General features: G+C 37.6%; 2 protein-coding genes across 5 annotated transcripts in view; both read right to left on the bottom strand.

Annotated features, from left to right (window-relative positions):
* LOC103241503 (ceruloplasmin) overlaps positions 1-3,841 on the bottom strand; it is a 59,072-nt gene extending 55,231 nt beyond the window's left edge. For 2 of the 4 annotated variants that reach the window (XR_500450.3, XR_500451.3), the window contains exon 1: positions 3,404-3,840. Coding sequence is in view for 2 of the 4 variants with exons in the window: in XM_008008763.3 (XP_008006954.3) it covers positions 3,404-3,549 (146 nt within the window). In the remaining 2 variants the exon portion in view is untranslated. Of the gene's footprint in view, positions 1-3,403 lie in introns of all 4 variants that reach the window. The other 2 variants (XM_008008763.3, XM_008008765.3) reach the window with 2 other exon arrangements.
* Positions 3,842-10,521: 6,680 nt separating this feature from the next.
* LOC103241501 (ceruloplasmin-like) overlaps positions 10,522-14,494 on the bottom strand; it is a 52,212-nt gene continuing 48,239 nt past the window's right edge. The window contains exons 18-19 of the mRNA XM_008008754.3: positions 12,540-12,702; positions 10,522-10,941 (exon numbers count right to left, since the gene is read on the bottom strand). Of these exons, the coding sequence (XP_008006945.3) occupies positions 10,937-10,941; positions 12,540-12,702 (168 nt within the window). The 3' untranslated portion in view covers positions 10,522-10,936. The remainder of the gene's footprint in view (positions 10,942-12,539; positions 12,703-14,494) is intronic.

Raw genomic sequence — 14,494 nt, 5'->3', positions numbered from 1 at the left:
GAACACACTACTGTGTTTACTAATTGTTTTTATATGTATGTCATTTGTTTTTAATTGAATATATATAACTTAGGATCCAGAATTATATCTTATAAAGTCTTTAAATATTTATTGATATATTGAAGTGACAGATAAAGCACCAACCCAAGTAAATGGCAGTATTGAGTATAAGGAAATTATTTTCCACTTCACCCTTTTAGAAATAAATATCATTGGCATTAATACCAGAGAAGTAAACTCTACTTTTTTAGTCCCCCCCAAACCTATACATTTTTGTCTTTTAATATCTGCCAGTGTTTTCAGTTGCACTAACCCTGCATATAATCCCCTCAGGTGAATTTTCTATTTTATTCTGTTGCCTGATTTGTTCTATAGCATGAATCTCTCTACATGAGGAGCAAGGAAAAGTTTTTACAATACAGTTTATGATTTCTCCTATCTTCCTATGTATCTTTTACTTACTCACTTAAACTTATTCAGAAATGTTTATTTAGTGTCTTCTATATTCTAGGTACTAGTGACCAAACACTAGTTCCTGTCATCTCAATGCATATTTTCCTGTTCATCATCCAAGACCTTGAAGATCAACATTCAGCTTAAACTCGATTCTTTACCTAAAACTTATATTGCACTCTTTCACATCTTATTCTTCAGCCCATTTATTTCCACTCCTTTGTAGTTATCACACAATAAGGAGTGCCAACCATGTCTTGTGATACTCCATCATCCTTCACTGACTGGGCTAAACATGCTGCAAATCTGGGACAAAGAAGGGACCAAAAGGTTGCTATCTGCACACATCTATGCAAAAAGTTTAGCATAGTATTGGCAAAATTGCTGAAGTTGTATTCAAAATTCACTGGTCAGATATATGGGGGAAAAAATCACAGAGCAAGCAGTCCCACCTAGAGTTTGCACAACTGTAGCATATTGTTGAAGCCAAGGGAGATGTTAAAGTCACAGGACAATGACAAAAAGAGAGGTGGACTTTGCAACTAGAAGATGCTCCATTTTTCCTTTTAAGGATCCTAAAGTATCGCTATTAAGTATACTTTTTAAGTAACTGATATGGTTTGGCTGTGTCCCCACCCAAATCTCAACTTGAATTGTAATAATCCCCACATGTCAAGGGTGGAGCCAGGTGGAGATAATTGAATCATGGATGTGGTTTCCCCCATACTGTTCTCATGATAGTGAATAAGTCTCATGAGATCTGATGGTTTTATAAATGAGAGTTCCCCTGCACAAGCTCTCTCTTACCTGCTGCCATATAAGATGTGCCTTTGCTCCTCCTTTGCCTTCTGCCATGATTGTGAGGCCTTCCCAGCCATGCGGAACTGTGAGTCCATTAAGCATCTTTTTCTTTATAAATTACCCAGTCTTGAGTGTGTCTTTATTAGCAGTGTAAGAACAGACTAATGCAATAAATTGGTACCTGGAGTGCGGGACTACTGTAAAGGTACCTATAAATGTGAAAATGACTTTGGAATTGGGTAGCAGGCAGAGGCTGCAATAGTTTGGAGGGCTCAGAAGAAGATAGCAAAATGTGGGAAAGTTGGAACTTCCTAAGGACTTGGAGGGCTCAGAAGACAGGAAGGTGTGGGGAAGTTTGCAATGTAAGACATGCCTTTGCTCCTCCTTTGTCTTCCACCATGATTGTGAGGCATCCTCAGTCATGTGGAACTGTGAGTATATTAAACCTCTTTTTCTTTATAAATTACCCAGTCTTGAGGATGTCTCTATTAGCAGCATAAGAAGAGACTAATATAGTCACAATGGGGTAAACAAGCTTGTACTCATTGGATAGCTTCCCTGGCACAGACAGGCCATGGGAGTAATTAAAAACAAAGGAATTTCCTCTGCCCCCATTCACCAAATTCTAAATAAACTCTTTCACTCTTCTACTCCCTGATTTTTAGAATGAAAGATTTTTTTTTTTTAATTGAAGCATAGTCAGGGCAATGTCTTGCATTTAGTTTATGCCTGATAAAGCTGATTTGATTTTTGATCATAAACAATGACAGAGTAGTGGTGAGTGGGGGCATGGAGAAGGATAGTATTTTTATTTTTTTAATGTGTCTGACTTTTTCCTTGGAAATAAAAATCATGTGTAATTTATATTATATTTAATCAAGAAAATACTGAATCCATGCAAAATAATGTTTTTGATGAAGCTGTAAAAATATGTCATATTCTTTAGAAGATAATACCATCTTAAAAACAGGTTAAAAAAAGAAATAATTACAAAATGTATTAGTTTTATTTACAACCACTTATCTTCAGGTCAGAAGCTTTCCTTACTGTATATTATTAACTTCATAATATAATAATTGGATGTTATTATCAGTTATGTATTTATTTTTATGGTGAAAATTTTCAACATAAAATTCAACATAAAAATTTAACATAACATTAAAGAGAATAGTATATACTCATCAATAACATTCAATAATTACAAACTTTGGCATCCTTATTTAGTTATTTTTTAAAGATATAATCTTAGCAGCTGATGGTCATTAGGCTTGTTTGTGTTTTATTACCACTGAAATAGATTTTAATGTAGTGAATATTGATTTTGAATTCCAAGTTCCCATTTGGTGGTTAATGTTTAATTAGCATTACTAAAAGTGAAGACCTCGGTATAGATTAACTTCTGTACAAAAAACTTCAAGGAAAACTAAACATTTGTTGTTTTTCTGTGTACTGAATATTGCTTTCAATAAGGGGATTTTCCAACTGAAATATGAAGATATTTAAGTTACATGGAGCTTTTTGAGGACCATCCTAATAAGTGCCTGACATTTTTTATGCATATATGTGCCAAGCATTGTACTAAGAGCTTTACATGCACTCACTCTTTAAATAACCTTATGAGCTATGCTTATTATCCTCATTTTACAAATTAGGACTCTGACGCTGTCAAAGATTAACCTACTTAACTGTCTGGAGTCTCTCAATAAATATCAGGCAGAATCATATTTGCTAAAATCATATTTTATTTCTATAAGTGATGTTTTGAAAGATATAAAAAAATTTATCTCTCTCATGAATAACCATTAAATGGTGTAATAAACATAACATTTTATACAATAATTGTTTAAATTAAAGAACTTCTGTATAAACAGACAAAAAGACAGAATCCTAATCAGAGGTGGAGTAATGACCATGGGAGGTAATAAGAGGTGAACACAGATCCCAGGAACAACAGGAAAGAAGCAGAGTAGTCCCCCAAATAAAAAATATACAGGAATATAAGGGAGATTGATTCAAGTGTCCTGGGTTTCAAGCCCACATTTTACAGTTTCTGTATATAAGATATTTTAAAAATATTTCATCTTATTGGCTCTATTCTTTAAAAATAATTTAAAATTTGGGTCTATAAACAATAAAAATAGTGACTTACGTGTCAACAGAAATAAGTTTCTTTTCCCCATGGTCAGAGGCATAATCCCAAGTCGTTTCAATAATTCCAATGTAATAATGCTTTTCTTTCGCCCAGGCCGGGGTAGTATATAAAAACAGAAAAATACCAAGTATCAAAATCTTCATTTTTTCCCCTTCTTGGAGGCTGAGAAGCAATGAAGTAAAATCAGGAGCAGGCAATTTTATAAATAAGACTTTCTTCCTTATTTGCTTGATTGACACAATTTAGTGTTGCACAAGAGTAAATTGTTTCATTAAAGCAAATATTTTCCAATTCAGTTAAGTTCTCGTAAACCACCAAAAAACCACTTCTTGGTTGCCAGGCTTCTCTGACTGAAAATAAAAAGTCAACAGTTATTGTTGGAGACATTAGAGTGTGCATAACTCTGCGCCTTTTTCCATTCATCGTGTAAATTCCAGGAGGGCAGACAACATGTCTAAATGCTCCCTTTGTTCCTCTGACAATGTGTCACAGCACAGAGTCCTGCAAACAGTGCACTTTTAGTAAATCAGGATAAGGATTATGTAAAATGAATCAAAAGCATGTAGCTTTTTACTACAGTCGTTCTTAATGACAGGGATATGTTCTGAGAAATGCATTGTTAGGCTCGTTTTTCACTGTGTGACTATCATAGATGTACTTACACAAACTTAGATGATACAGCCTACTATACATCTAGGCTATATGGTATAACCTATTGCTCCTAGGCTACAAACCTGTACAGTATATACTATGCTGAATGCTGTAGACAATTGTAACACAATTATATTTGTGTATCTATACATATATAAACATAGAAAAGGTACAGTAAAAATACATTATTATAATCTTATGGGACCACCATCACATATGCAGTTTGTCATACACTGAAACATTATTATGTGGTTCATGACTATTTCTAAAAGTCTAACAAGTGATTAATTGCAGCTTTATGATATGGAACATGATATCTAGCATGCCAAATTTAAGTAAACAAAAATAAGAATTTAATTTGGAAGAATGTATCTATTTTATGAGCTTGGACCACATCTGCATAAAAACTTTACCAGATCATTCTGTATTGCTATATGCAAATAACTAGCAGAGCCTAACAGGGGCTAATAACTTTATTTTAATCATCAAATAAACCAACCATAACTAAACCTGTCTTCAGAAGCAAAGATTAGTCTTAGTAAGCAGAAAGTACCCCAGTTTATTATATTAGACTGAGATTTCTCTCTTTGAAGTGGACATGAATTTTAAGGTGGAAGGCTTTTTCTTAAAACCCTGCTTTTAGTCAGGAAGTATATGTCTAAAAGTATGAAGTGGCTTTTTTAGCTGAAGAAAATCCTGATAACAGTTGACACTGTGTTAGTATAATTTTTTTCTCTCAAATACCTCAAAATATTGTGTATTTGCTAAAGGCCACTTGTTGAAATAGATTGGTATAGAAGAAAGCATCCTGATATTTGAAAAATTCATTCATTTAGAAAATATTACTGAATGAGCCTCATTGTGTGCCAAGTTCTGTTCTAGTCATTGGGAATACAGCCAGTGAACAAAACACCTACCATCATGGAACTTACATTCTACTTGGGGGAAACTGACAATATGAAAATGGAAAATGAAATACACAATATTAGTGATAAGTGCTATGGAGAAAAATAAATCAGAGAAGGAGAATAAGGAGTGCTAGGGAAAACAGCAGGGTAAAGATCAAAATCTGATGCTACCACATGACCTCCAGTAAGATACTTCAGCTCAGCCTCAGTTTCCTCATCTGAAAATCTCAGGTTAATCGAAATGACCCATGTTAAGGCAGACGGTGGAGGAGCTTCTCTCACCAGCTGGTAATAACCTTAACTAAATGGCATGATACAGAAAACTGAATCATGTTGCCCAGGATGCCCCAAGACCTCCGTCTAGGACTGCCTTGAACAATTGTGCCGTCATGTCCACTGAGAGGACTGAGGAGGGACTAAAATCTTGCCCAGATGTCAACCCCTGGCCAAGGTTTGCCCTTGGCCAAACCCTGTGCCTTGCAAGAGGCTGCTTTTCGCCTAATGGTTCACACAAACAGGAGGCATCTTTCAGCCGTTTATCCTCCCCAGAGCATGGGGAAGGGGGACAGTGTTTTTTCTAATTGGCATGAAGCCACGATGTGAACCAGCAACTGTCCCAGCCATTTGCATTTCATTTTTCACTCAGTGCGCAAACTCCACCCCAATCCTGTGGATAGAAAGATGTTGATCAGAGCACAGTAACCATGCCCAAAGTCACTGTTTCAGCAAATTGTACCAACCAACCATCCAACAAACAAACCTGTTCAAATAGTTGCTGAAGGTTCCAGAATGTATGCATAGCACACCCCTCATATTGGTGGTGAAATGAAATGGTTAAACAGTAACACTGTGACCAGTGCCCTTGTGAACATTTAATGGTGTAACGCAAAAAAGGTCATGCAGTCCATATTTCTGTTCTGTTTTGTGGTAATTACTCTTGTCATCAAAGGTCATGTGACAGGAAGTGGGGAGAATTCTCTGAGCCTTAGGACTATTTAAACAGGAGGGAGAGGGGCCGGGCGCGGTGGCTCACGGCTCTAATCCAAGCACTTTGGGAGGCCGAAGCAGGCAGATCACCAGATCAGGAGATGGAGACCATTCTGGCTAACACGGTGAAACCCCGTCTCTACTAGAAATACCAAGAAAAAAAAAAAAGAAAAAGAACATAGCCGGGCGTGGTGGTGGGCGCCTGTAGCCCCAGCTACTCCGAAGGCTGAGGCAGGAGAAGGGTGTGAACCCGGAAGGCGGAACGTGTGGTGAGCCTAGATCAAGCCACTGCACTCTAGCCTGGGCGCCAGAACAAGACTTTATCTCAAAAAAAAATAAACAAATAATAAATAAATAAATAAATAAAAACAAATAGGAGGGAGAAGCCCCTGGGAGCTATTAAGCTCAGCCATTGGCAGAGTCATTTTGCACTGCAAACTTCATTACAGTGATTCCAGAGATAGTACTTTAAAATGAACTTTGGATAATGTTGCAGTTGAGAGTTTTCTGCACTCAAGAAATGCACCACAACAGCACAGACTGGGGTGAGACAAGAAGGAGCAGAGGGGCACCAGAAGAGCCTAGCAAACTTACAGCGTTGCGAGAAAGAGAGGAACCTAGACTGCAAAACAGCCTGTCCTCTTCGCTGTGCTTGTCAAAAGGTTTTTACCTCAGAATCCCAGGGTAAATCTTTGTTATAAACAACTAGTATATGTCTAAGTTAACAGCTTAGTAACCTGAGTACAGTTATGTAGCAGAAGTTTTAATCATTTTCCACATTTTCTTTTTTTTTTTTTTTTTTTTTTTTTTTTTTTTTGTCGTCTTAAGGATTTCTGGACTGGGTGAATCTTATCTGCATCTGGCACTCACGATTCTGAGACTGTGGATGGCTAACGTCAAGGAAGCTGCCTTCTTTAGAGAATATCCCCTCTGTTTATTTCTGTCTGGCAGGATGCAATCTCTCTTTACTGCCACTATTCCTGTATATACCTTCTAGTTCCATTTTTTGCTGATCCTTGAGAACTGGCTCTTAACCTCTACTCCATGCCAACAGAATTATTAGGAAACCATCAAGAACTGTCCTTCACTTTGTGACAGCTGGAGACTCTAAGTACAAAATAGCAGGTCATTCTGACTATGACCAATTGGACAGATAACCATGCTGCTTTCTTTTTTACAGGAAATTGTGTAACTCTGGAATTTTAGAGGTGAGTGTGGTCACGTACAGACTTTGCTAATGAGTACACTGACTTGCCCTAGCACAGTGTGAGCATTGCTGATACTATTCTCCCCTATCGGTCAGGTCATGACTATTTTGGAAATGATCTGTCAGATAGGTCTTCAGTCATGTCACCATCCCCCTTTGGCTGCACATTAATGGGGTCATGGCCCTAGTCGCCAGCTCCTGGGATGTAAAATGGTCCCAGGCAAGGGAAGAGAGAAAGCCCAGACTCTAACATACAGAAAGCCTTAACATACAGTAGGGAAAGAGACTTTAAAAAAACAGCATAAGAATGTAGCTGAATCCTTCATTCTTGTTCACTCACTACCTTGACTGTTATAGAAATCAAAGCATGTGATTTATCAAAAATGAAATAGAACCACAATAATATAATTATAATTTTTAAAAAGATTAAAGAACAACCCTTTTTAAAGGAATAACTTAATTCACTACTTTGACTACACAGAAATTTAATGCATGACTTTCTTGAAACGCTCTCCTCTCACAACACCCCTGGCCCATTTTCTCTTGCTTTGACCCCATGTGAGGGTTATACACACTGCATAGCTCTTAACACTGATTTGTGTCTGGGTCTTAATTTACAAAAGGTGACTGAGTGACAATTCTGAGAGTCCAATGCCATTGAGAGAAAAGCTTACTGCTACTCATGGCTCCCCTGGAAGCAGAAGACACAGCACACTATAGAGGGCCATGTGGGAAAGCACCGGAGTAGCTCCAGGCCGGGCTTCCCAGTCTGTCTGCACTCTAGAAGGAGTTTGCCTGGGTTGGGGTTGTCACATGGTACATTCCAAACCTTCGTTTTGTCAGTTTACTTAAAGGTGACTGGGTTTAAAGGCGCTGATTGATTGTGAATAGCTTGGAGAATAAATCATTATTCATTAATAAAGTTAAATAATTCATGTAAAATTAAAGTATAATAAAACATAATAGTCATAATTTATATCATTTATATTATTGGGTTTTTTTCAATTTGGGGGCATTCCGTCCTTGTTTATAGATTCACTCAGAAAATTGTATTATGGAACACAGTTTCCTTCCCAAGTATAGAGTTTGAGCAAAAGGGTAGGTATTTTTTAGAAATTAATTTTGTAAATTAATTTTAATTTGTATTTTCAGTTCTAGAGTACATATGCAGGATGTGCAGGTTTGTTACATAGGTAAATGTGTGCCATGGTGGTTTGCTGCACCTTTCAATCCATCATCTAGGTATTAAGCCCGCATGCATTAGCTGTTTTTCCCAATGTTCACCCTCCCCCTTACCCCACCCCCCAACAGGCCCCAGCGTGTGATGTTCCCCTCCCTGTGCCCATGTGTTCTCATTGTTCAGCTCCCACTTATAAGTGAGAGCATGCAGTGTTTGTTTTTCTACTCCTGCGTTAGTTTGCTGAGGATAATGGCTGTCCCTGCAGAGGACATGATCTCGTTCACAAAAGGGAAGATACTCTTAAAGCATGTTTCTTTTCTTTTTTCTTTGACATTTTAAAAATTAACATGATTTCTGTCTAAATACTGGGTACTCATTATTAGAATAAGAGCACCTTCCAACAGCTGTGCAGGTGACACATTCCATTGACACATTCTTAGTCTTTGACTCTCTTCTGTTAAGAATTCATACAGATTACTACCCTTCCATTCAACTCCATTTACTAAATCATACTTCGTCCACCTGATAAGTCAAAGTTTGGAACTGTGTTCTTAAATGAATGAATGAATGAATTAGTTAATTAAACATTATTCTTGGTGAAATTTGGGCAATATCTTTTGCAGTTTATTAAAGAATGTTCTAGTTTTATCAGCACCTTTGAAAAGTCTCAGACTTGAATGTTTCTATGGAGGGAGTTAGTTGCATCCATATTTCATAAGTTCTTAATAGTTTTAATATCAATAATGAGATATTACTGCAAATTTTGTCTGATTTTATAATAGCATTATTACTATATTACTTTTTTTTTTTTTTTTTTTTGAGACAGAGTCTCGCTCTGTTGCCAGGCTGGAGTGCAGTGGTGTGATGTCAGGTCACTGCAACCTCTGCCTCCTGGGTTCAAGTAATTCTCCTGCCTTAGCCTCCCGAGTAGCTGGGACTACAGCCATGTGCCACCGCGCCTGGCTAATTTTTGTATTTTTAGTAGAGACAGGGTTTCACCATGTTGGCCAGAATGATCTCCATCTCTTGACCTCATGATCTGCTTGCCTCGGCCTCCCAAAGTGCTGGGGTTATAGACGTGAGTCACCACACCCAGCCACTATATTACTTTTTAAAAGTTATTTTATGCTGGAGATATATAGTGGAGTATTTTGGAGTGAAATGATATAATATCAGGAATTTGCTTGATTACACTCCAGGTTTTCATGTACTGCCTACACAGCTAAGAAGCTAGAAAGTAAAAACCTGAACTCTTTTGTTTAACCAAGCTCTGATTTCAAGTATTCTTACTTATTGTCTAAAGCAAAGGCTGTTAGCCAACCCACAAGACATTTCTAACCCAGTCTCCCTTGTTCCTTTCATGATAGAGGCTACAAAATTCTTTTCCAGTCTCCTCTGCAGTTAGGAGTAGCCAGCTAATAATGGTTTTGACCAATAAGACAAAGACAGAAATTGGCTGGTGTCTCCTCAGATGTGACTGATGCTCCCCCTTTTTCCATCTTCTCTGCCTTCAATGTGGATGTAATATCTGGAGCTGCAGCAACCATTTTGCAACCGTGAGGCAACAATTATGAGGAAAAGGCCAAGGGAATTAAAGACACTGGCCCTCATATCATCAAATTGCTAAACCAGGCTGGGTGCAGTGGCTCATGCCTGTAATCCCAGCACTTTGGGAGGCCGAGGCGAGTGGATCACTTGAGGCCAGGAGTTCAAGGCCAACAAGGTGAAACCCTGTCTCTACTAAAAATACAAAAATTAGCCAGGTGTGGTGGTGCACACCTGTAGTCCCAGCTACTGGGGAGACTGAGGCAGGAGAATTGCTTGAACCAGGGAGGTGGAGGTTACAGTGAGGCAATATCATGCCACTGCACTCCAGCTTGGGCAACAGAGTGAGATTCTGTCTTAAAAAATTGCTAAACCAATCCTAGCAGCCACTTATCTCCAAACTTTTTTATTATATAAGACAAACAGCACTGATAATTCTCTCTTAGCTGGGTTTTCTGTTGCTTATGGAACACATCCTAACTGGTTAGTACTGCCAGATATGAGCTCAGAACTTGAGTCCCCCAGCTCCCCCCCGGCCCGCCTTTTTTTTGTTCTGGAAAACTGAAAATTATATATTCTGTAATCTATTATCTTCCAATCCTAAGGCACAATATAATATATAGATTTACATTTCAAAGATTGATTTAAATGCTTACACATGCTATGAGAATTTAATTTTTTAAAGGTTTACAAATGTTGCAGTCTAGGGTAAAGTCTTGGGTTGCATATATTTGGTACATTTTTATAACTGAGCAAGACTTTGCTCTTGCTCTCTTTGTCTCTCCTACCTACCCCCATTGCATTTGTTAAAACCTTATTACATCACTCACAAGACAATACAGACACCACTTCAGGGTCAATTTATGAAAACAAGAAGCAGCTCTCACATAAAACTTACTAAGAAAACTTTTATTTCAAACTACTTTTCCTGGCACATTGTCATGAAAGTCTTCAGCTGGTTCCTCCCAGACTCCTTTGTCCCTGGAGTTTTCCTTCTTTGGCAGCTTTACCTTGGTTTGTAAGCTTGTCAATATTCAGATCATATCAAATATTTATGCTGTAGAAAAGGAAGTTTCAAAAATAGATAATATTATATAATAGCATGTAGTTCTAAGTTAAAATACTAAACCAAAATGATTACATACATTTAAGGAATAAACACAAAATATATATTAGTCTTAGGAACATCCTTAAAATGATTACCATCACTTTTGCCACAAAAAGTTTACTTACTAAGTTAATAGCAACATCAATATCACCCTTCTGTGGGAACAGATGCCCTATAAATCCAATCAAATTTGACTTTATATTCTTTGAAATGCAAAATCTACTTTCCCAAAGGAAGAGTGTTAGCAATGGGGGATTTATTTCGTGGACAGCACACCAAAGTCTCTTTTACTAAGAATGTGCATGAACACTGATAGGAATAAGGGTAATGATTATTAGAATTGTATCAGTAACATTAATAGGATGTTGTAGGTAAGAATTATATTGGTGGCTAATCAGTTTTTGGTTTTGTTGACAAACGTAGTCCTGATATTGAGAGAAGATTCTGACAAACTGTTCATGCAGACTCCCCTTTCTCTGTTTCAGAGGTTCCGCTCTATCAGCCCTGCAAAGAGCCCTACAGAGAAAATATTCACATAAGTTGAGAGCTGCATGGTATATTTTAAATAGTGTATGATATATATGTTCAATAGGTTTCCTAATTTTGAAAGTAATTTAAACTTTACAGAAACCTTGGAAGAAACAGATTATTAGTGAGATTTATTATTTCTGAATACATATTATTTTCTTAATAAATCTCACTAATAATTTCACTACCTAGAGAGAATCATCAGTAACATCTCACTAAATTTCTATTCAGTCTTCATATATATATTTCAGATACTATTCTGTAGACTGCTTTTTTTGCCACCCAGTATGGTATTATAAGCATTTACTGATTAAAATTTTTAAGACATAATTTTTAAAGTTGGATATTTTAGATGATACGTTGCAATTTTTACACACATTACATATATCATTTGCTTGTTTTCGGTTTTCCATTAGCATAAAATAATGTGGTGATACATATTTTTCTTCATTGTTGATAATTTTCTGAGATCAAATGCCAGGTGGAAATACTGAGTCAAAATATGGGGATCATGATTTAGGTTCCTGCAAGATCTGCAGAACAAATTTACTCATCCACCAAAGTATATGCAATGCACCCTATCTCACTGTACTGTTATTGATGCTATCATTAAAAATAGATAAATATTTGCCAAAATATACTCAAAAAGGTATTTTATTGTTGCTTAAATGTAATTTTGAAGTGATTTGATTATTGGCAAGTTTGGATATTTTTATAAGTTCAAAAGATATTTGTTTTTGATCTTCTATGAATTGTCTGTTTATACCTTATATGTACATCTTATGTGAATCTGGAAATTACATTTAACTCTGGAGTATCTTTTATCAGATCATGAAAAGTTATCTGAGTTTTACAAAGAAAATAAAACTAGAATATCTTGGTCATCTCCAAGTAGTAATCTTTGAATGAATGAGTGGCACATCACATTATGTGACTGTACAATGCATTTATAATATCCTTATAGAAATACTGCATTTGTTTAAATATCACTTCTAATTAATTTAGCCAATGGATCTTACCTTTTCTTTCAAGTACAGTGTAAGTGCTTTCCATTCCAGCACCAATGTGCTCAAAAACATGGCAATGAAATAACCAGGTTCCAGCATCTCTTGGATACATTTTTACAGTTCGATAGACACCAGGAGGAAGGTCATAAACATCAGATCGATACACTCCCCAATCCTTAACAAGGAGATTAAACACCATTACATGGCTTCTAAAAGATGTCACTCTACCACTTGCTGTAATTCCCAAATTCTGATATACCTAATTAGGTGACAATTAGAAAGCATTAGGTGCTGGGCTGGGCACAGTGGCTTATGTCTGTAATCCATCACTTGGGAAGCTGGGGCGGCAGGGGAGGATGATTTGAGCTCAGGAGTTCAAGACCAGCCTGAGCAACATAGCAAGCTCCTCATCTCTAAAAAAATATATATTTTAAAAATTAGCCAGGCGGTGGTGTGTGCCCATAGTCCCAGCTACCTGGGAAGCTGAGGTGGAAGGATTACTCAAGGCTGCAGTAAACTATGATCATGCCACTGCACTCCAGTATTCCAGCCTGGGTAAAAGAGCAAGATGCCATCTGAAAAGGAAAAAGAAAGGAAAGGGGAAGGGAAGGGAGTGGAAGCCAAGAGAAGGGAGGGGAGGGGAGGAGAGGGGAGGGAGAAAAAAAGGGAAGAGAAAAGGGAAAGCAAAGGAAAGGAAGGGAAGAGAAGGGAAGGTAAGGGAAAGGAACGGAAGGGAAGGAAAGGGAAGGATTGAGCTATTAAAGCTATTTTGTTCTCTTCTCTGTGTACACTTGAGGCTTTGGAGAAGTAAGTCCCAGAACATTCCAGTGTTAGGTAGAACACAAAGAAAATGTTTCACTCTACAAGGGTACCTGTAGTTAGTACTGGTGTCAGAAACTTGCCAATGTCTCACACCACTGAGCACTCTAGATTTCAGAGAACTTCTAGTCTCAAATCCCAAAGGTTCTAACTGACATATTTCTAACTCAAGATGTTATGTTGATGTGACATAACATGTTGATGTGAAGGATTGTCATTTCTTGAGATGCAGCTAATCAGAAAAACTCCTTGTTACAGGAAAGAGAAGGGGAAAGGGAGGAGAAGGGAGGAGGAGCTCCCTTGGCATCTGCAACCAAGTCTGCCTTCTGGAGATTGGAGCTGAGGGCTGAGGGCTGAGGGCTGAGGGCACTTTTTAGCTAATTTCTCTCCTAAGCAAAGAACCCAATGTTTAGGAAACTATCTCTGTAGGCTGCTTAGAGTTTTAGAGATGAAGTCCTAGGCCCTAGTCCAGATGGATTGAAAGAGACTAAAAGGAAGGTGAATTGCTCTACAAAATAACATGAGAAGTATTTGGAGGATGGTGGTAGGGGTGGGTTGGGGAACTGCAGCTCAAGAGTTCTGAATAATTTGAGGAGAGAAGGGATGCCAGAGAGTCTAGAGAGGAAAAATGTGGAGAAACAAGTCCTGAGGGTGAGCGTAAAAGGCAAATGAGCTAGAGGCTCTCAGCGATGCTGGTGAAAGGGTAATTGGGGGTGGGGCATCTAATGTCAAATGGTAAGTGCTTTCATTATGTAGCACTGGAAAAAAAACTTCATTTATCCCCACTCTTTCACTAAAAGTCTGTGACTCACAATGACCTTGATTTTGTGGTTGCTTAAGAGTACCAAAGGAAATGGGATGTGCTGCATTTTTGGAATTGCACACAGATATGAAAAAATACCAGCCACAGGCGTTGAGAGGCAAGGGAGATGAGCAGAAGCAGGAAGTTAGAGTTGGGGTAAATAGAAGACATTTAAGCTCTCAAGACTCCCTGCAGATATCGGAAGGCAGACAGGAGAAAGACTGAGCTGTTTCTTACTGGATGCAGAGTTGGAGCTCTAGCCATGGTTATTTAGGAACATTAATTTTGCAACTAAAGTGAAAATAATACAGATGACCTAGGATACACTTTTTGGATATCAGAAACA

The sequence above is a fragment of the Chlorocebus sabaeus genome, chromosome 15 (assembly GCF_047675955.1).
Source record: "Chlorocebus sabaeus isolate Y175 chromosome 15, mChlSab1.0.hap1, whole genome shotgun sequence".
In the NCBI taxonomy this organism is placed as follows: Eukaryota; Metazoa; Chordata; class Mammalia; order Primates; family Cercopithecidae; genus Chlorocebus; species Chlorocebus sabaeus.
Note: the sequence above shows the minus strand (reverse complement) of the source record. Positions and strands in the feature narration are given on the sequence as shown.